The 24,059-nt window shown below is 32.6% G+C and overlaps 1 protein-coding gene across 2 annotated transcripts in view; it reads left to right on the top strand.

The window, feature by feature from the left end:
* Positions 1-8,655, top strand: part of LOC134709994 (E3 ubiquitin-protein ligase DZIP3-like) — a 30,781-nt gene extending 22,126 nt beyond the window's left edge. Inside the window, exon 5 of one of the 2 annotated variants that reach the window (XM_063570123.1) lies at positions 4,839-8,655. In XM_063570123.1, the coding sequence (XP_063426193.1) occupies positions 5,210-7,825 (2,616 nt within the window). In that variant the 5' untranslated portion in view covers positions 4,839-5,209 and the 3' untranslated portion in view covers positions 7,826-8,655. The remainder of the gene's footprint in view (positions 1-4,838) is intronic. The other variant, XM_063570124.1, reaches the window with a different exon arrangement.
* Positions 8,656-24,059: the final 15,404 nt, after the last annotated feature.

The following is a 24,059-nucleotide window of genomic DNA, read 5'->3' as shown; positions in this document are numbered from 1 at the left end:
TTGTGTAATCATACGTTTTTTGATTGAGTTAAGTCTGCCAATTGATATTTTATCGTAAGTTTTTCTATGTTGTGATGTTATGCTATTGTTTCAGAAAAAGGGAGAAGGTTTGGGCCCATTAAAACGTTTAATCCCGCTGCAAATGTTTGCACCTGTCCTAAGTCAGAAATCTGATGTACAGTAGTTGTCGTTTGTTTATGTAATATATACGTGTTTCTCGTTTCTCGTTTTGTTTATATAGATTAGACCGTTGGTTTTCCCGTTTGAATGGTTTTACACTAGAAATTTTGGGGCCCTTTATAGCTTGTTGTTCGGTGTGAGCCAAGGCTTGTTGAAGGCCGTACTTTAACCTATAATGGTTTAATTTTTAAATTGTTATTTGGATGGAGAGTTGTCTCATTGGCACTCACACCACATCTTCCTATATATATATCCAACAATCCGTGCGTATATATAACGATAAAATATATGTGCACCAAACGATGTCAATTCATGTATAAAAATTGAAGGGTAGCTGGTATATTTAAGAATTATGAGTGATGATGAGTTAGTGCTTATATAAGCATGGGTCATATTTTAAATATTGTATATAAGTATAGGTCATTCTTTCTTAAATAGTCATATAACTATAGGTACGGAATTGGGTACGTTTTTAAGGCAAAAATGGCACACCCCTTCCAAAAAAAATAGTTACCCCCTCCTTCCCCCACCCCCGCCCAACTGATCAACCAGACCGTGAAAACAGCCGTTGTGGAGTATCGACTGTAAAGAAACATCAAAATAGTAAACAAACAAAAACAAAAAACTACTTAGCAAAACCAAGATGGTGACCTACCAAAATGGCGTCTTCCACCGGTTACTGACCCACGGCAGAAAATATTTAAATGCTCACCAAACGCCTTCGGGCACCGAGCCGATCGTACGAGGGCTGTTTAGCCAGTCCAGGTCGTTAAACACTTCCAGTTATTAACTACCTTGAAAACGAATTATTATTTTATTATTTCACTTTTAATAATGATTGTTGAACCATATAAAATAATGTATATTCTAGTTTTTCGTCTAATTCAAATCTCATAGCTTTAGCTAGTGCCACTTAAATGAAACGGAATAATACCAAATTGATTTATGTTCAGTCTACGAAATATTTTATAAAAGCCATAGATTGGATGTAAATTTTCACATGGCCATGTGCCTTATGTTTGAAATTTATTCTGAGCGATATAGCTGTCGAAGCCAAATCTTTTGTTTGCATGAATCATTTGGAATTTGATATGAACAATACAGTTATTGGAAACTCAACCAAAGTATGCCGTGTCATGTGTCTGTTTAATTTTACCATTAGACGATTATATCAAAATGTTTCAATGAGTATAGATCTAGCATAACATATTTTTTAAATACATGTAATTTCTTACAAAATTGTTTTTAATCCTTTTAATTCTCAATGCCAACATTTGTAATTTTAAAATCATAATTTCTTTAGTAACATACCGTCAAATCCACAGTTGAATATCATACAGAGACAACAAAATGAACACCTGTATATTTGGTTAATCTTAAATAGTTACGTTATTATTATTAAGTAAATTTTAATCATCAAAATTATCTTCTGTTTCATCAATCAGGGGGCGGATACAGGATTTTCGCTAAGGGCGGGGGCGCAATAAAAATTTTTGAGGTAAAATTATCGAAATATTCTTCTGGAGTGGGTGCAATGAAGATATATCGCAAAGACAAGCGTGGCAAGACATGTGTGTGGTTAAATTAGCGAGAAATTAAAATTTCAAACTTAAACCGTCCGTCCACTTGTATTTTTGTCCATCTGATGAGTTACGCCTTTTTCAACTGATTTTAATATTTCGTTCTTATGTTATACTGTTCTACCACTGTCCCAGGTTATGAGAGGGTTGGGATCCCGCTAACATGTTTAACTCCGCCATATTATGTATGTATGTGCCTGTCCCAAGTCAGGAGCCTGTATTTCAGTGGTTGTCGTTTGTTTATATTTTACGTATTTGTTTTTCATTATTTTTGTACACAAATAAGGCCGTTAGTTTTCTGGTTTGAGTTGTTTTACATTTTCATTTCGGAGTCTTTTATAGCTGACTATGCGGTATGGGCTTTGATCATTGTTAAAGGTCGTACGGTGACCTATAGTTGTTAATTTCTGTGTCATGTTGGTCTCTTGTGAAGAGTTGTCTCATTGGCTATCATACCACATCTTCTTTTTATATAAATCCATTACTGACAACAATCTAAAATCACCATAATAATCATCATTTTCAATATAGAGTACATACACTCATGCATGCAATACAAAGTATATATTAGTTATGACGAGGGAAATGTGAAGAGTTGACAAATAGACAAGCGGACAGACGGACGCCAAGTGAGACAAACTTACCAGACCAATATTAGATTTTAGAAAAGAACTTGAATTTCTACTTTTTTTATTTGTCTTTTTTCTTATACTAGTATCTGTTTTTATTTTTTTTTATTTTTGGAGGTCGTGCCATACTGTTATATAATATACCTTGCAGCAAGAGAGTTTTCATTATTATGACGTTTTGTTTCAAAAAGAAAAAAAACGAACCAAAAAGATTAAATAAATTCCGCGGAAAATGGTTTATTTAGATTTTGAACAGTTTACAGTTTACAAGTTTTGGTCTTCCAAGTGCTCCTAGAAACTTCTTTGTAAATTATTAACATCTATTTTATCAGCATTCAAAGATGGGCTTCAAAGTTATTGTGAAACTGCCTGTTCTAGAGGTGGCGTGAATCAGATTCCAAAGCTCTTTTAGAGTACATACAATCTAACTCTCTTTCAACTTGTAACAGTATTAAAACATTTGCCTTTTCTACTTTTTACACAAGTATTCGACGTTCCAAACTGAAAGACAAATTGAAAGAGTTAGTATTGCTTTGCTTCATAAAATATAATGGCCAACGTAAATACAAGTATCTTGTCTTAGGGAGGGATACATTCTACTTTGTAAAGAATCACTCTGATTCAAACGAAAAATTCTCTGAAACTGATATTATCAAGATGCTTGATTTCTTGATTGACAACATATTTTTTACGTTCGGAGGACGTGTTTTTCAACAGACCGTCGGCATTCCAATGGGAACCACCTGTGCTCCTCCACTTGCCGACTTGTTTCTGTATTGTCACGAGGCTGACTTCATGCAGAAACTTATTAGGAAGAAAGACAAAAAGTTAGCAATATCCTTTAACTCTACTTTCCGCTATAAAGACGATGTTCTTTCACTAAATAGTTCAAAATTTGATGACTATGTTGAACGCATCCATATCATCGAACTAGAGATAAAGGATACTACAGATACAGTAAATTCGGTCTCATATCTTGACTTATATCTAGAAATTGACAATGAGGGTCGGTTGAAAACAAAACTTTACGACAAAAGAGATGAGTTCAGCTTTCCAATTGTGAACTTTCCATTTCTAAGTAGCAATATTCCAGCAGCACCTGCATACGGGGTATATATCTCCCAATTGATACGATATTCCCGTGCTTGCATTTCCTATCATAATTTTCTTGATAGAGGGTTGCTGCTCACAAGGAAGCTATTCAACTAAAAGTTCCAAATAGTGAAGTTGAAATCACTCCTTCGTAAATTTTACAACTTTGTTTTGTTCGGGTTATAACTATTTTCATATGAGCGTCACTGATGAGTCTTATGTAGAGGAAACGCGCGTCTGGCGTACTAAATTATAATCTTGGTACCTTTGATAACTAATTACGGGCGCCATCACGAGTTGATTGACCGTTATGAAATAACCGTTTCACAAATGATATTGGATATGTTCCTAACGTCGTAACTACAACTCCCTTCCCTTTAATCAATGTGACCTACCGAATTAGACTATTTACCGGATTTGTTATCACATAAGCAACTCGACGGGTTCAACATGTGGAGCAGGATCTGCTTACTTTCCGAAGCACATGAAATCACCCCTAGTTTTTGGTGGGGTCCGTGTAATGTATTCTTGAGTTTTCTATGTTGTGTCATGTGTACTATTGTTTGTCTGTTTGTCTTTTTCATTTTTAGCCATGGCGTTGTCTTTTACAAAACTTTAATGCAGTAATTCTGGTCGTTATGCGTAAGAACAGGAATACAAATCATTTTTTTCTTATTTCAATTTCAATTTTCAATTTTTTCAGCAAACATATTTTACGAAACATGTCTTTACTTGGGACGTATATTGTACATCTTGAAGTCTTTGCTATTTAAGTTAAGTTATCACAGTGTTGTTGACAAAGTGACATAAGCAGGTCATATCAGAACTTGTTTCAATTTATACACTTTTCTAAACTCTTAATAAAATGAACAATAATTTTTGTTACGCAAAAGATAAGGAATGACGGTTCAGAAGTTTTAGTGTTAATTTTAATTTTAGAATATCGAAATTGACATAGGGTATGTGTATAGGTTAATGCGATGCTTAAATTGTAGGTTTATGTGAGAGAATGATTGAAGCAAGTTGATTGTAACAGCAATTTGTGTACTTCTGTAGGTCCGTGATAATTATAGATATATTGAGAAATTTAGCACGCTACCATTCATGCGACAAATGAGTGTGTTTATTTAAAAAGTCAAGTAAACCTTGACCCAAACAGTTGTTGAATTTGAATTTGTAATGCATTTCTAAACAATCAACAATTTCAACCTAGAATGTAAAGAACAACCAAACAATTACATTAAACAGATGTTTTCTTTTTTGTGTCAGATAATTCAAAACCTTAAGTCTGTGGATAATATTCTTGTTTGGAGTGCCTGCTCAATATGCTGATTTAAATAAACATGAATCTTTTCAGATACGAACACAAATTTGGTTGAGGCATGGATTAAAGATGACGAATGTTTTTTGGAGACACAGGGATCTAAACTTGTTGATGATAAAATAAACGATTGTAACTGTATTGTGGTGACATCAAATTCAGGTTTAGGTAAGACTGCAACCATCCGACATATTGCATTGAAATTTAAAGATGAGGGATTTGAAATTGTTCCTGTGGAGTCCCCAGAGGATTTAATTGAATAAAAAAAAAAATAAAAAAAACAGTTGTTTCTAATTGATGACGTACTTGGTAAATACGATTTAAGTCCGACCCGGCTTGATGAATGGGAAAGAAAAAACGAAAAGCTTATAAGCTGCTTGGACACAGAATTAGGTTCAAAGAAAATAATGTGTACATTGAGGTTACAAATTACACTCAATAACAGATTCAAAAATGCATCGACAATTTTAAACAAAGCAGTTATAAATTTAGAGCACGAGTCGTGTGCCCTTTCAAAAGAGGAAAAGCAGAACATTTTAATGAAACATCTTATTAAAAGAAATCTTGAAAACAAAACTAAACAAGAAGAGATTGATGAAATGTGTAAAACGATTTATGCATTCCCTCTTCTTTGCAAATTAGTGTCAAATAATGAGGTCAGATTCAGAAAAAAAATTGAATTCTTCAGGAAACCGTTATCACTATTAAAAGACGAACTTGATCAAATGATTCATGAAAATAAGAACTTATATTGCATGTTGGTGCTGTGCATGTTGTTTAATGGGACATTTAGTAGAAATATGTTTAAAATGGACTCAAATGACTGCGATAAAAAAATATACAAAATAATGTACACTTGCGGACTTCAAAGAAGCATTTCTAAGAAAGAACTTGAAGATAGCGCTCTTTTTGCTTTAGGATCATATTTTACAACAGATAGTTTCAATTTCCAGTTTATTCACGATGCTCTTGAAGAGACTGTCGGTATTCATTTCTGTACTTTGTATCCCAAGGAAATGTTTACAGAATGCGATATCCTTTTCATAAGAGATCGAGTAAGAATACATTCAAATGAAAGCATAACTGAAAACGTTGATGAGAATATTGTGTATATTCGGGAAGATGAATTGAATGATGCTCATCGTATACCATTATATACTAGATTTAGGACTGAATTAAAATATGGGAGATTTTCATCTTTGGTGATGAGTCATCTTTTTAAGAATAGAAACTTTGTTTGTATATTTGGAACCTTTTTAAAAAGTAATAAGAGCAAAAAAGGATCCTTAGATTATCACAAGTATTTTTCTATGGAGAGATTTCAATCTACCGTTCAAAAGATTTTACAGATTTTCCCCAATCATCAATTCCAAATTAACAAAGATGCCATTAGTCGAGTTATGCAGGCTGGTTTGGAAAATAGTACAATTATACACTGGATTGTGGCTTTTGGTCGTTATGAATTCTTCCAATATGCATGGAGCGCGATGACCCCTTCAAGACAACAGAGTTTTTTTAGTAAAATTCATCTGCCAAGAATTTTGGCAAAGCCCTTCTTTCCACTAGCTGTTCTCGGTGGTAGCTTAGATATCGTAAAAGAATTGATTCGTACTGGAGCAGACGTTAACTGTTTTTCCGAGTTTTGGGAAACACCTCTATACATAGCAGTCAAGTTAGATAACTATGAAATGGCACATTTGCTTTTATGCAATGGAGCATTAGTTAACCATCGAGGATGGTTTGATATGAAGATACCAATTTTAATCACTTCAAACAATCAGCAATTAACTAGTTTAATTCTTGAATATGATTTAAATCAAACAGAGTTTCATAAAGCAGTCAGACACAATGACTTGCAAAAACTGGGTTCAAATATTCCATTCGAGTATATTGACTATCAAACAAGGAGTGGATGGACAATACTACATTACGCTGTATTATTAAATAATGTAGAAGCTGTGAAGGTTATATTAAAAGACGAATTGCCACAAAACGATTGTTACTCTGTTGAATTTACCCAAGATGACCAAAGAGAAGTTTTATGCAGAAAACCGACACCGAGAGTAGACGTATATGACAATAACGGACTAACTGCTGTTCATATAGCAGTTATAAACAACAATATCGAAATACTATCTCTTTTGCTTCGTAATAAAGCTGATGTTAAGGTTCGTGATGATTTTGATAGAACCCCTTTACATTACGCAACAAGTGAAAGGGCAACAACACTATTGCTCAGTCATAGCTCTAAAAACCAGTGTTTGGTGACGAATCAAAACGCAAATGAGATGAGAGAGTATGAAAACTCACCTCGATCAGTTTTCAGTACCATATGTTATAATTTCACGTTGAAAACTGCTTTCAGAAATGTATGTCGTGACTTTGTAAACCTGCCAGACAGTGCAGGAAATACGCCTTTACATTCCGTTTTAAACAATGGCCTTTTTGAAGAGGAACGCAGTAATTGTATAAAAACATTGCTACATAATGGAGCAAATCCTTATTTATTTAACGACATGTCAATTTCAGCATCAGAGTTAATTGATAGCTCTTGTGATACAGATATAAACATAAGCAATAGTGCGGAATGTAAAAAATCACTTGAGAAGATTCGTGCAGTATTTTCTTTTGCCTCTTCTGTATTCGCTATAGGTTTTATAATAGGTTTTTCCCTTATATATGATCGGAACGTCGGTAAAAATGTATCCGATTGCTTTACAGAATCGTATAAGATTACATTGGAACAAGTGATTAGAATCCCATACGTTATAATACTCGCTATTGCACCTTTTTGGTCATTAATTTTAGTGAGGTTTAACATGAGGGGTTCTGTTTTTTTTTGTTCTTTTTGTATTAATCGGATTTGGGTCGTTCATATTAATTGGTGCATGTGTGTACCATGCATACACACCTTTAAAAGCCAGCACTTTGTTTTTCATGCAATGTTTTGTTTTGATATTTTACGAGCCACTCGAAATCATCTGCCTTTTGATGTATGTTATATTTATGTTGTTGAAAGATAGGAAAAGAGAGAAGATAGGCTACATTTTATTTTTTTTGGGTATTTTCTATATCTTTAGTCAATATTTTGTTTTTATTTTGGGCAAATTGGCAGTTGATAAACATCTTTATATCGAAAGCGATATAAATACATTGGATATATATACAAACATGAAAGCAGCTTTAAACTGTTCAGAAGTAAGTTTTTCACACATCTCATGTTCAGGTTTAAACCCTCCTATTACTTATAGAAATGGTGTCAATTTCTCCGTTAGGTGTGTTGCTGAACCAAGAATAAATAAATATTATGGTACACTCAGAGTAGAATCACAATCTTTAGACTGGTCAATTGTTTCCATGTTTTTAATGTTGTTACATTTCATATGTATGAATTTTACTATAAACTCTCGTTCATCCTATCATGCTAATGTTAAGGAGGACAGAAAGAATTTCAAAATTGAAAAAGTAATGCTAAAAGGGTGTATTTCCCGGGAGACATTTTATTTTAAAGCATATGTACTTCTTCTTGTGTTTATTTTTTCTTTAACCTTATAATAAATTGTTCAAATGAGGCCTTCGAAAATAGTGGAATAAATTACTTTTGGAGTGTCAAGAACTCGTTGGAAGTACTTGATAAATTGCATGCTTATGTTGGTGATTTTGAATCTGTTCAATGTTTTGATTTTTCTACCCTGTATACCACATTGCCTCACATTCTCATTAAGAAAAAAATCATCACACACCTAGTAAAATGGGCATTCAAAAAATCACAATGTGAATATTTATGTTCAAACTCTTTTAGGTCATTTTTTAGAAGCAATAAACAAAAAAAAAATATGTTGATTGGACATGCTTTGATACTATATATGCCCTTGAATTTTTACTAGATAACATTTTTGTTCGCTTTGGGGATTCCGTACATCGTCAGATTATCGGAATTCCAATGGGGACTAACTGTGCACCACTTATTGCGGACCTCTTTTTGTACTGTTATGAGTTACAATTTATGAAAAAAATAAGCAATGACCCATCGAAACAACATCTGATAAAAAAAATTAATAATACTTTAAGATATTTGGATGATATTTTGGCTCTCAATAATGACGACTTCAGTATGTATATTAATGAAATTTATCCTGCTGAACTTACTTTAAATAAAGCTAATGCTAACAATGACCACTGCTCTTTTCTCGATCTTGATATCTATATCATTAACGGAAAGCTGAATACTAAAATTTATGATAAAAGGGATGATTTTTCATTTCCTATCGTTAATTATCCGTTTTTAGATGGTGACGTTCCCTTGTCACCATCTTACGGTGTTTATATATCTCAACTTGTACGATTCGCTCGTGTATGTAACAATGTTTTAGATTTTAACGAGAGAAATTTATGTATTACTGAAAAATTATTACACCAGGGTTTTCGATATCACAAACTAGTCAAAACATTTACTAAATTTTATCATCGGTATAAAGACATCATTCGTAAATATAGCTCAACATGCAGACTTCTTATACGTTCAGGTATTTCACATCCACTTTTTTATGGAAATATTCTTTATAAAGCACAAAGGTGTCAGTATTCACCTCAGAAACTTACAAAACCTTTGAATAGACATATTAAGAAGGGATATAATTACGATACTGTTGTCAAGTCATTAAAGATTGCATATTTTTGCGTTAATATTGAGTCACTGATAAGGTCTTTGCGTCGGAACTAAACACATTTATTCTAAAGACAGTTGTTGGCATGACACGGGTTATGTTCTTCTCATATATGTTATGATGGTATGATACTAAACCCCTAACGGGAAGGATTGTGCCTGATGTTCATATGATGAAATCATAATCTTTCAGTCAGTTTAATTGAAGTCTGGAGCTGGCATGTCAGTTAACTGCTAGTAGTCTGTTGTTATTTATGTATTATTGTCATTTTGTTTATTTTCTTTGGTTACATCTTCTGACATCAGACTCGGACTTCTCTTGAACTGCATTTTAATGTGCGTATTGTTATGCGTTTACCTTTCTACATTGGTTAGAGGTATAGGGGGAGGGTTGAGATCTCACAAACATGTTTAACCCCACCGCATTTTTGCGCCTGTCCCAAGTCAGGAGCCTCTGGCCTTTGTTAGTCTTGTATTATTTTAATTTTAGTTTCTTGTGTACAATTTGGAAATTAGTATGGCGTTCATTATCACTGAACTAGTATATATTTGTTAAGGGGCCAGCTGAAGGACGCCTCCGGGTGCGGGAATTTCTCGCTACATTGAAGACCTGTTAGTGACCTTCTGTTGTTGTTTTTTTTATTTGGTCGGGTTGTTGTCTCTTTGACACATTCCCCATTTCCATTCTCAATTTTAGTTAACTGCTCATCTGAATGCTAATGAGTGAAAAGCGAGACATAGGTTTGCAGTTTCTGGCGGCTGCAGCAGCTTCAACAATGTGTTAGTTTGTGATTATGTCTAGTTTATGGTGAACCACTAGTGGTAGATCAATATAATTATTTGTACTTCATGTTAAAATGCCATATTTTGATTGGCTAATACGAGGGTGTTGATTTACTCTATCACATAGCTGAGCGGGTGGCATTTGTTTTTAATGTTACCCTCTCCATACCAATTAAAAACTCAACAATAAGTAATTGAATACAATGCTTAAATTTTACGTTTAGGTTCAGATTTAGTTATTTAACTGTCAAAATAGAAAAAATAAAACATACTGTTGTTTTTTTTTCTAATATCCGTAACGTTGTTTTGTACGTGATATTATAGAAATTGCTTTTAAAATAAAATTAATCGGTAAAAGACAATAACAAATGGACATTCAGTATAATAAATTAAATAACACATAGCTGAGAGGCTCTCGAAAAAGCATTGTCAACCACGGCTTTGATGTTTTCTCGTGATACAAATCTGCTCTATTATCCTCTCTGCTATATGTTATTTATATATTGTCATGCAGCAAATTTATCATTGTCATATTTCATTACTATGAATATTTTTTGGCCCCGAACCCCAGGCATGGTCTTGTGACTTTGCAACTTTGCTAACTTTATGGATGTAATAATTTGTGTTAGGTTAGTTTCAAAGAACCACTAGTGGTAGGTAAATGATATTTGGTATGCAGCATTGGCTCATATCATTATCATGCATAGTAGTTACCCCCTCCCCAAGTCTTTGTCTATCGAATTCGAAACTTTTGCCATGTTTAAATTGATAAGTTTGTGATGGTGTCAGTTCAAGATGAACCACTAATTTTAAGTTAATGATATTTGGTATGCAATATGTTGGCATTTGCAAGTTTCATGCATTATCATACATTAAACTTAAACTCCATAGCTAACAAATGAAAAGAGACCAACAAACAAGCAATAGAACACAAGAAAAAACATAGAAAACTAAAGACTAAACAACAGGAAACCCACATAAAACTGGGATTGGCATTAGGTGCTCCGGAAGTGTAAGCAAATCCTTCTCCACATGTTTCACCCGTCGTGTTAATCATGTTATTATATTTGTTTCTTAAAGCAACATAATGCGTCCCATTATACTCCTTATTGTAAGATGTAAATGTAAATATGCCAGTGTTTCTATGACCATGACATCATACACAAAAATTTAGTTAAGTTTGTGCTAGACCTATAGTAAACCATTTATCTTATAGAACTTCAGCATTATCCTATAATGACCAAGAAAATAGTCTTGACGATTCAGCGTGTGCAGTCTTATCTTAAACAATATTTAAAAAAGCAAAAATAATGGTTAAGTTCACAAAGCAATTATGATGAGTTGTTTTCGTACAAACTAGGAGAAAGAGGTCATGACATTCTTAGCATTTCGATGTGAGGATTTCCCCCTTGTTTTTTTAAATACTTTCTGATATATATGGTCGAAAAGTATTTTTTGGCCATATTTTATAGAATAAGTTAAAGTAACAAATGGTCTTTTTTCCTGTTTCCTTTTTTTCAAACATCACAGGAGATCAAATAAGGCTAGACTGTCTAGTAATACCGCAGGGCAGAATCATTTTTTTTACTAACATGACTAAAGTTTTATTCTAACATGTTTAACTGGTGAAACTATAAGCACTGGGGTGTTATCTATTAATATATGTTCTGTTATTTTATGATTTATTTCACTGAATGTCTTAAATCATTGTATTGTTCGTGTGTTATGTTTGTCACACGTTGTTTAGTTAATAAAAAGTTGGTAAAGATTTGTTTTAAATTTTTAACATCAATTCTTATCATAAATTTAAAAGTATGTCTAGTACGATTTCATTCATTTGAAATTTCTCCGAAAATCTTGACTTCAGAAGATTACAATATTATCAGAGTAAAAGCTTTTTAATTCAGCTGATTAACCCAAAAATGATCAAACGGACGCCCCACTTTGGCAAGCGTTTTACTGCCAGTCGGAAGAAGACCAAGTGACCATATTTTTATTCCCCAGTCACCCTTGGGGAGGGGGGTTAAAGTAGACGATGATTAGAAATATACATCAATTATACATCAACACAACACACAAAATAGACATCAAGAGGTCGATATACATACATTTTCTATAAGGAGTACCCCTCTATAACATGTCAAGCTTTAGTCCGTCAGTTAAAACACCTAATTTCAAATTCGCAAACGTTTAGATATGCCCTGAGACAACCACTGATTATTCTCTTATCGAAAGGATTCACACATGCATATATACGTTTATGAAATCTCAATCATACCCTTGACACTGCTATAAGTTGATGATTGGGGGCAGCCCCGATGTTCCGACACCCCGTTAGTCCGACACCCCATTGGTCCGACACCCCGTTGGTCCGATACCCCATTAGTCCGACACCCTATTGGTCCGAATCACCAATAGTCCGACCAATAGTAGTAAGCTGGTACACAGAAACTGACTAAATCTTAAACCTAGTCTTACACCACTTTTTAGAGAGCAATCAGGGACACATTGTTGATTCAAGATATTCATTCATTGGTTAGTTTAACCGAAACCGAAAACTGAGAGCTTTCTGTATTTAGATCTATTGTATTGTATATTGGTATATTTTAACTTGTTACCGGTAATCGAATGTGCAATAGTAGTTTCACCGAACCAAGAAAAAAACCACGTACATTGTACATGTATATAATTACGAAAAGCATCTAGCTAGGCAAGGTATCAAACTATCAACAAAATAAATGCACATTCGAATACTAGTATAAGAAGTAATGTTATGGCTGTTCTGTTTTTGTGTTAATACGCCCGTCAAACTTATGACTGGATGTATTATGATATATAAATGTCCATCTGTCCATCTGTCTGTCCGGTGTAAAGAAGTCGCACCGTAACTTGAGAACGACTCATCCAAATTTCATGAAACTTAACATACATGTTGAAGGCCGTACATTGACCTATAATGGTTTACTTTTTTAAATTGTTATGTACATGAAGTTGTTTCTTATGATGGTCAAACGATCTGTATAATTTTTTATGGAAATAAGATTAAACATTTTTGAGTTACAGGACTTTGTAACTAAAACAGGGGTGTTTTTTTTCACATGTCGCGCCGTATCTCAAAAGCCATTTATGATTTATTGCTTTTAAAAAAACTTAACACACTTCTTAGTTTAATTAATCTAAAGATCTATATCCTTTTTAGTGATGTCAGATTCAAAATTTGATTTTTAAGTCATTGAGTATTTTGTAAAAGAAAAGGGGGAGGGGTGCTCTCATGTCGCGCCGTATTTCAAAAACGATTTATGATAATGGCTTTAAACTTTACAAAATTCTTAGTTATATCTATCTAAAGATCAAAAAACGTTTTGGGGATGATTAGTACTGTAACAAAAACGGCGTTCCTCAATTTAAGTTTCTTACGATTTTGCTAATTTTCAGGTATAGGCTTCAAAATGTGGATATGTTGTGTACAAGTTATCATTTTGTACAAATTATAATTTGTACCAAAAAATTGTACAAATTATAATTTGTATAAAATTTAACGAAAATTCACTTATAATTAGGTCTTTCCACCTTTCCGTGGAAAGACCTATTGTATTTGTTCTGATTATTATTATTATTATTAGGTCTTTCCACTTTTCCGTGGAAAGACCTATTGAATTTGTTCTGATTATTATTAGGTCTTTCCACTTTTCCGTGGAAAGACCTATTGAATTTGTTCTGATTATTAGGTCTTTCCACCTTTCCGTGGAAAGACCTATTGTATTTGTTCTGATTATTATTATTATTATTAGGTCTTTCCACCTTTCCGTGGAAAGACCTATTGTATTTGTTCTGATTATTATTATTATTATTTTTTTTTTTTTTTTTCTTCCGCCTAAATTTTGTTCTTGCGCAGTATTGATGTTTGAAAAGATGTCGCTTAGATATTTGGAATATGATGTCGTATAGTTTATACGCTTTAAAAAATTACAACTGCGTCACAAAATACTTTACGTTGTAAGAGTTATCTTCCCAAATACTGTTTTTCTTGTGGCCACTACTCCTTCGCAACCGTAAAAGATTACGACAAATTTATTTTACCAAATTGCTCGTTACTACTTCAGGATTAGGATATTCATTTGGACCGAAGTTATCCGGAGACTCCATATGAGAGTTATTTCCCCTTATGCATTTGATATAAGTGATATGCGTTTCTAACTGGTAAACCATCAGTGATATAGGCCTAGGGTCTTTGGATTAAAGTTCCTTGTTTCAAAAAAATGAAAATAAGGTCAAGGTCAAAGGTCAAGGTCATATTCTAAATTTTGATTTTGGCTTATTTTCTCTATTTTCAACAACCGTGAAAGATATTGACAAATAATTTTAACTAAATTGTGAGTTGCGACATGTTGTAACTTATAAATTTTGGTTGGAAGGGTGCGTAAACAATAAATGAGAGTTTTTGCCCATCTTATATTTAAAATCATGCCTAAAGTGATATAACTCATTAACCATACATATTACAGACCTAGGAACTTTTTATTTGAGGTCCTTGGTCGGTGACCTTGAAATTGAGGTCAAGGTCAAAGGTTAATAGGACGTTCTAGATTTTGACCTTTGCTTTAAATTCATATTTATACATTATAAAGTCATAGGAACTGACATTTTAGATTGATTTTTAATATTTTGAAAAAAAAATAGATCTTGACTTGTGGAAAGACCTTCAATTGTTCTCTGAACAATTGGTTTTTAATTATTATTATTTTTTTTTTTTTTTTTCTTCCGCCTAAATTTTATTCTTGCGCAGTATTGATGTTTCAAAAGATGTCGCTTAGATATTTGAAATATGATGTCGTATAGTTTATACGCTTTAAAAAATTACAACTTCGTCACAAAATACTTTACGTTGTAAGAGTTATCTTCCCAAACACTGTTTTTCTTGTGGCCACTACTCCTTCGCAACCGTAAAAGATTACGACAAATTTATTTTACCAAATTGCTCGTTACTACTTCAGGATTAGGATATTCATTTGGACCGAAGTTATCCGGAGACTCCATATGAGAGTTATTTCCCCTTATGCATTTGATATAAGTGATATGCGTTTCTAACTGGTAAACCATCAGTGATATAGGCCTAGGGTCTTTGGATTAAAGTTCCTTGTTTCAAAAAAATGAAAATAAGGTCAAGGTCAAAGGTCAAGGTCATATTCTAGATTTTGATTTTGGCTTATTTTCTCTATTTTCAACAACCGTGAAAGATATTGACAAATAATTTTAACTTAATTGTGAGTTGCGACATGTTGTAACTTATAAATTTTGGTTGGAAGGGTGCGTAAACAATAAATGAGAGTTTTCGCCCATCTTATATTTAAAATCATGCCTAAAGTGATATAACTCATTAACCATACATATTACAGACCTAGGATCTTTTTATTTGAGGTCCTTGGTTGGTGACCTTGAAATTGAGGTCAAGGTCAAAGGTTAATAGGACGTTCTGGATTTTGACCTTTGCTTTAAATTCATATTTATACATTATAAAGTCATAGGAACTGACATTTTAGATTGATTTTTAATATTTTGAAAAAAAAATAGATCTTGACTTGTGGAAAGACCTTCAATTGTTCTCTGAACAATTGGTTTTTAATTATTATTATTTTTTTTTTTTTTCTTCCGCCTTAATTTTTTTCTTGCGTAGTATTGATGTTTCAAAAGATGTCGCTTAGATATTTGGAATATGATGTCGTATAGTTTATACGCTTTCCAAATTTACAACTGCGTAACAAAATACTTTACGTTGTAAGAGTTATCTCCCCAAACACTGTTATTCTTGTGGCCACTACTCCTTCGCAACCGTAAAAGATTACGACAAATTTATTTTACCAAATTGTTCGTTACGTCTTCAGGATTAGAATATTCATTTGGACCGAAGCTATGCGGAGACTCCATATGAGAGTTATTTCCCCTTATGCATTTGATATAAGTGATATGCGTTTCTTACTGGTAAACCATCAGTGATATAGGCCTAGGGTCTTTAGATTTGAGGTCCTTGGTCCAAAAAAATGAAAATAAGGTCAAGGTCAAAGGTCAAGGTCATATTCTAAATTTTGATTTTGGCTTATTTTCTCTTATTTTCATTAACTTTATTAGATTTCGACAATTTTTTTTACTAAATTGTTGGTTGCGACATGTCTCAACTTATGAATTTTGATTGGAAGGGTGCGTAGACAATAAATGGGAGTTTTTGCCCATCATATATTTAGAATTATGCGTTAAGTGATATTACTCATGAACCATACATAATACAGACCTAGGGTCTTTTGATTTGGGATCCTTGGTTTATGACCTTGAAATTGAGGTCAAGGTCATAGGTTAATTGGACGTTCTAGATTTTGACCTTTGCTCGAAATTCATATTTTTATATCATAAAGCCATAGCAACTGACATTTTTAACTGAATCTTAATATTTTCATATCAAAATAGATCCTTATTGGTTGAAAGACCTTCAATTGTTCTTTGAACAATTGGTTTTTAATTATTATTATTTTTTTTTTTTTTTTCTTCCGCCTAATTTATTTTCTTGCGTATTATTGATGTTTCAAAAGATGTCGCTTAGATATTTGGAATATGGTATCGTATAGTTTATACGCTTTAAAAATTTACAACTGCGTAACAAAATACTTTACGTTGTAAGAGTTATCTCCCCAAACACTGTTTTTCTTGTGGCCACTACTCCTTCGCAACCGTTAAAGATTACGACAAATTCATTTTACCAAATTGCTCGTTACATCTTCAGGATTAGGATATTCATCTGGACCGAAGCTTTACGGAGACTCCATATGAGAGTTATTCCCCCTTTTCCATTTAATTAAGTGATATGCATTTCTAAATGGTAAACCATAAGTGATAAAGACATAGGGTCTTTAGATTTGAGGTCCTTGGTCCAAAATGATAAAAATGAGGTCAAGGTCAAAGGTCAAGGTCATATTCTAAATTTTTGATTTTGGCTTATTTTCATTTATTTTCGAATATCTTATGACATATCGACAAATAATTTTTCATAAATTGTTAGTTGCGACATTTCCTTACTTGTATATTTTGGTTGATAGGGTGCGCAGACAATAAATGGGAGTTTTTGACAATCTTACATTTAGAATCACGCGTAAAGTGATATTACTAATAAACCAAACATATTAAAGACCTGGGGTCTTTTGATTTCAGGTCCTTGGTTTGTGAACTTGAAATTGAGGTCAAGGTCATAGGTTAATATGACGTTCTAGATTTTGACCTTTGCTTTAAATTCATATAAATACATGTACATCGTAAAGCCATAGGAACTAACATTTTCAACTGATTTTTTTCATATTTCAATATCAAAATAGATCTTTACTTGTGGAAAGACCTACAATTGTTCTCTGAACAATTGGTTTTTAATTATTATTATTATTTTATTTTTTTTTTTTCTTCCGCCCAATTTTTTTCTTGCGTAGTATTGTTGTTTCATAAGATGTCGCTTAGATATTTGGAATATGAGATCATGTAGTTTATACGCTTTAAAAACTGACAACGGCATAACAAAATACTTTACGTTGTAAGAGTTATCTCCCCAAACACTGTTTTTCTTGTGGCCACTACTCCTTCGCAACCGAAAAAGATAACAAAAAACTTATTTTACCAAATTGCTCGTTACATCTTTGGGATAAGAAAATTCATTTACACCGAAGCTATCCAGAGACTCCATATGAGAGTTATTCCCCCTTATGTATTTCATATAAGTGATTTGCATTTCTAACTGGTAAACCATAAGTGATAAAGACCTGGGGTCTTTAAATTTGAGTTTCTTGGTCCAAATAAATGAATATTAGGTCAAAGTCAAAGGTCAAGGTCATATTCTAAATTTTGATTTTTGGCTTTCTTTTCTTTTCAATAACCATATATGATATAGACAACATATTTCCATAGCCTTTGAGATATGTCGTAACTCATTAGTTTTGACCAAAGTTGTCATGCTTCATGTCATTTACTCAGTCTACTAGCGACTCGGACTAGCGAAAAGCACTTACATCTTTAATTCCGGAATCGGAACCGACTTCGTATTGAATATTAGAAACAGTTGTCGATTTCCGATTTTCGTACAATTACATGCTTTCGCACGTACAGTTTATCATGTTTATAGTTGTATCTTAGACTCTCAGTAATTGATTAGTATTCAATAGATATTTATTTAAAGAAACTGAGATTTTCATCGTCCTGCAGATATACAGAAAGTAGGTTAAAATTTACACGAGACACCACAAAAGACAAAAGTCAAAACAAAATTGAAAAAATTATAAAGTTTATCGAGTGTACATTATGTACATGAGACTACTATAGGGAAAACGGTACTATTTATTCAGCCATAGGCGACAATACTAACATTTTTTCTAAATTTCCCACTTTTTATAATAAAAACCTGGATAAAACAGTTATCGTCGTGTCATATGTTTTCGTATGTCATATGTTTTCGTATCAACCACATTTCGTCGGTTTCGGCTGCATACGCGTACATTGTGGCGTGTTTTTCGGTTTCTATATTTAGAACAACAACACCACTACAACTTGACATATTTAAAACATATTCAACGTCGCTTTTTAAAGACGTTAGAACAAATTAAATAAAACTGACCTATTTAGCCATTTTTATTTAATGTCAAAAATATGCATCACTAGAATAGCTATAGAAAAAAATTGTGAAGGGTTAAAATAAAGTCCAGATATGTTTTTTGCAAGTCAGACACCGGATTTTCAAGACATATGACTGTCATGTGTTTTTTTGGCAGTTTTAATAACAAACCATAGAGTTAAAATTAGCAGGGTTCTTGTATAAAATGGTTGTTCAAAATCTAATTATTCAATATTTCATTGACAATTTTTTTTATACATCCTTGATACATGAAGGTGAAAACAGTCTTAACTTTTTATATTTAATCCTAAATTTTGAAAACAGCATTTTATTTTAAAAATAATAGGTATTTTGTAAAAACCAGGTGCACATCTGAAATTAATCAAAATCTAAATATTTCAGCACACAAAACACCAACCTTACACTATTTACCAGTAATTTTTAGTAGTGAAAAGTATTAAATAACTTTTTTTATGATTCAAGCGATCACCAGAACCACGACTTTAGAAAATATTAATTTCCGGATTTTGTAGTCATTTCCTGCCCGTGTACTGATCCAATTTTTATTTCATACGAAAACATATGACGCCGTTTTTTTTACATACAAAAATCGCAAAGTAATCGGAAACAGTAAAAAGTCGTAGTAAGCATTGACAAAAAAAACTAGATACCTAAAATCAATCTACAGGACATGCTTTTTAAATTTGAGTAAACACCTAAATAAAAACTCAACAGTGAAAACCGTAAGCAGCGAAAATTGTTATTAGTACGAAAACACATTACACGATGATATGTGTGGTGTTAGTACTTTATTATTCTATTTTAAAAATTGAAGCCAAATAGTACATGTAGTATCATGACCAATTTCGGAAGCAGGACAAATCGCCCAACTGGCAAAACGCCCCACACCAAATCGTCCCATTATTTCACCAACTTGCCCCACTATTAAAAAAATTGCCCCAAACGGGTTTACCAACTCGCCCCACTTTTTAGAAATTAGCCTCACTTGTGAAAAGGGTAAAATCCTGTTAATTTGTATACTTGTAAGCTTAATTGTATAGCAATTGAAAAAAACCTGTTAATACACCTTCTCACTATTTGTCCGCCATTACAAGATATCACACAGGTTCCCGTAAAATTTTGACATCATAAAACAAAATATCTGACGCCACAATGGAAAAGTGATTGTTGTATGTGTCAAAAGGTCTAGCGGCCGGGTCTGCCGGCTGAGTAGGCTAATAGCGATAAGGTGTATTGTATCATAATTATACAATTGAAGGATTTCAATTAAAAGCAGTTTGATGTTATAGCGTGTGCACTTCACAAAGGTTTTCATAGGTATAAGAGTGGGACAGGGACATAGATATACAACAGGATTGCATCTTTTTTTCATAAGTGGGGCGAGTTGACACTAATAAATTCATTGTGGTTTATCTATTTGTCCCCAGTCATGCCAGTGAGGCTAAATTGCAAACCTTATTTCAGCGGGATTTCAACCCTTTTCATATATGGGGTATGTTGTTCAACCTTTTTGCACTGGGATTTTTTTTCATAAGTGTGGCGAGTTGGTAAACAAGAGTGGGGCGTTTTTTTATGAAATGGGGCGAGTTTGTGAAAAAGTGGGGTGATTAGGAGTGGTGCGATCTGCCAGTGGAGCGTTTTGTCATGGATTCCCAATTTCCAACGGAGCTGGTTTATGTTATCCATGCCCACCGTCATTTTACACCAAATTTATGAAATTTTGGAAGCCTTTTCGAATAATTCTATAGAAAATATTTCAATAGGTTTTAAAATTTATATTGTAAATATACACACTGCAGTTATTAATAGATAAATAAAAAAATATATTGTACCCTTACATCCAATCACAGCACTCTTAAGTTGACTTCCTACGCCCTGTCTTGGGTACACAAATTTAAAAGGCCAACCTAATGCTGGGAAAATGTAATTCTACCGTTTTCCCTATAACACATGTGTTATAGTACATGTAGTCTCAGAGTGTACAGAAAAAATGAAAATAAAAAATGTCCGTCACCATATTAACGACGGTATAACATTAAAAAAAATACAAATGAAACTAACTGAATGCACTTGTTAGTTGTTACTGGAAGAAGAACGTTTAACTTGTGTTGAAAAGATATTTTATTAAATTATATTTATCGTTTTCTTGTGAGTTTTCATGCTCAAGTATTATATACCTTTATACATTTATCTTTGGGTTGTTACATAAGCCAAAGGCTTTTACTGACCCCTCATCTTGAATTATTGTATATGATATCTCATCTCAAAATAATATACAGTGAAACCTGGTTAAACTGAACTCTGTTTGTTATGATTTAACAAATATGGTTGCTCATAAAATGCCGTGTTTTGAAGCCGAGTTTTACCGATTGTCACCTTATAATAAACGAATCACAAAAAGCATGGGGATTGAGCACGTTTTAACATGTATAATCAGATATTTGTTTATTTCAATGACAGATAGTATTTTGTAAAAAAAGGGGAGGGTGTCTTTACATGTCGCGCCATATCTCAAAAATGATTAATGATTATTGCTTTAAACTTTACACACTTCTTTGTTATATAAATCTAAAGATATGTATACTTTTTGGTGATGATTCAAAATTTTATTTTTCAGTTATTTAGTATTTTGTAAAAAAAGGGGGGAGTTTTTTTTTTACATGTAGCACCTAATCTCAAAAACAATTTGTGATTATTGCTTAAACTTTACACACTTCTTTGTAATATAAATCTAAAGATCTGTATACTTTTTCTCAGAAACTATTTATGATTATTGCATAAAACTTTCACACAAGACGACGAGCGTGTCATGTGCTCATGGCGCAGCTGTTTATTAATTCTCTCGTGACAATCAGTAAATATGGTTTTGAATGTGCTTGTGATGAAGATGTTGTTGATAAACTTTCATGTTATTAAGGTGGTACCTTACACTACAGGGAGATAACTCTGTAAAGTCAGCTAAACATTTTAATTACGTTGTGTTCAAGGTTGGGCGGTAAATACCACCCCCGGTATTTACCAGTGGTATTTACCGGTATTTACCGCCCCGGACAATACTCCCCAAGTGGTCAATACTGGCAAATACTGGTCAATTGAAATTTTCATGGTTGTTTCTACTATTGATTGAAGTAAAATCTTGATCAAAAGACAAATATAATGTGTCAGCTTATAAAATGAATGAATTTGATATGTTTTATTCATTTATAACACTTATTCTTACTGATTTAAAATTTAGTTTTTATGAATAATGATATTGCATACTTAAGAATTTACAAATTTTATATTTTATTTCAACATGTTTCAATCAATATATTTTTATTCAAAATGTATGATTTTACAGGTAATTAAAATTAAAGGTAAATAGAACTACAGGTAAATGAAGTTACATGGGTCTTTTTACCTATCACCTGGCATTGCTAGGTGTGAAAATTTAATTACTAAAACAACAGCCTCCAATAAAAGTTGACAGTACATGGGTTGAAAGTAATAAAATTGATATATGAAGACTCCCTTGAACAATAAATTATTTCCTGTCTATAGCTATTTAACTGTGAGATTAAAACCTTCTTCATGCTGCATGGGAATGGAAATTTAAAGCAGGGACAAAAAGTTTTTATCTTTTGTATATTATGTACACATTTATCAATGTAGATCCCTTTTTGAATTTACTATAGAATTAGAAATGAAAGCATTAAAAACGATTTGAACACTTTCTTTATAAATTAATTATTAATTGTAATTATAATTAATTGACCAAGTAAATAGTGTTTTTTTATAGTAATGACCACTCAAAATTCCAATCGACCAGTATTTGCCGGTATATCCCAGTATTTGCCAGTATTTCCAGGTAAATACCGGTATTTACCACTGGCATGGTCAATACTAGTATTGACCACTTTTTTGCCAACCTTGGTTGTGTTGAAAAAGGAATATTAAGCTTCTCAATGATCAAAATTGATGTTTGTCAAACTGCTATATAACCAGTGTAATTTTTCTGACAAAACGGTTGGTTCAAATTTTTAAAATTTTTATATTTTTGTAAAAGGGTCAAAGTAAATAGTTTTACAAAATTTTATGAAAATTAAATGAGCCAAATTAATTTTAGTGAAAGTGTTAGGTACCACCTTAAGAAATATTCATATAATACTTTTTATACGGCCGCAAAAATTGAAATTTTTTGGTCTGTATTGGTATCAAGTTGTTGTCGTCCGCATACATTTGGTTTTCACACTTTAACTTCAGTAAAAGTTAACAGAAATCTTTGAAATTTTAACATAAGGATAATGACCACGAAAGGAAGGTTGGGATTGATTTTGGGAGTTATGTCCCAACAGTTTAGGAATAAGGGGCCAAAAACAGGTCCCAAATTAGCATTTTTCTTTGTTTTTGCACAATTACTTTATTATACATGTTATAAGTTAATAGAAATCTAGGAAATTTTAACACAAGGTTTATTACCACAAAATGAAGGTTTGGATTGATTTTGATAGTTTTGGTCCCAAAGGGGCCAAAATTAAATTTAAATTCAATTTCATCAAAAAATTAATTATTGGGGTTCTCTGAAAATGTCTGATATATATATGCCAAATCTAACAGTGTATTCAGATTCTGAATTTTTGTTTTTTTCAAATTGGTCTACGTTAAGGTCCAAAGGGTTCAAAATTAAACTCAGCTTGATTTTAACAAAAATTGAATTTTTGGGGTTCTTTGATATGCTGAATCTAAACATGTACTTAGATTTATGATTATACTATATCTTTATTTAAAAAAAAAACAACCTATACAGTAAAAACTGGCACCCTGCCCCTTTTGAATTCTAGCTAGAGCATGTAGAGCTAGCTAGCTAAATTGTGTTTATTGTTTTAAATATTTCATGTATACACTTTTTCTTGTTTAACTTTTGTTTTAATGATTGATTACAGATGTATATATGTCCTTTTTATAGCCATTTTATAGAAATTGCCTGTTTATAGTTAGTGCCCTAAAATTGTTGTCCATCGGGTTTAATGTGCCCTCTGAGCTAACAATTACCCTGCCCTTTTTAAAAGCTGCAGGAAACACTATAAAAGGCCCAGTTTTCAAGTTGGTCCAAATCAGGGTCCAAAATTATTATATTAAGTATTGTGCAATAGCAAGAAATTTTCAATTG

Source organism: Mytilus trossulus, chromosome 3 (genome assembly GCF_036588685.1).
Source record: "Mytilus trossulus isolate FHL-02 chromosome 3, PNRI_Mtr1.1.1.hap1, whole genome shotgun sequence".
NCBI lineage: Eukaryota > Metazoa > Mollusca > Bivalvia > Mytilida > Mytilidae > Mytilus > Mytilus trossulus.
This window is presented reverse-complemented; position numbering and strand designations above follow the sequence as displayed.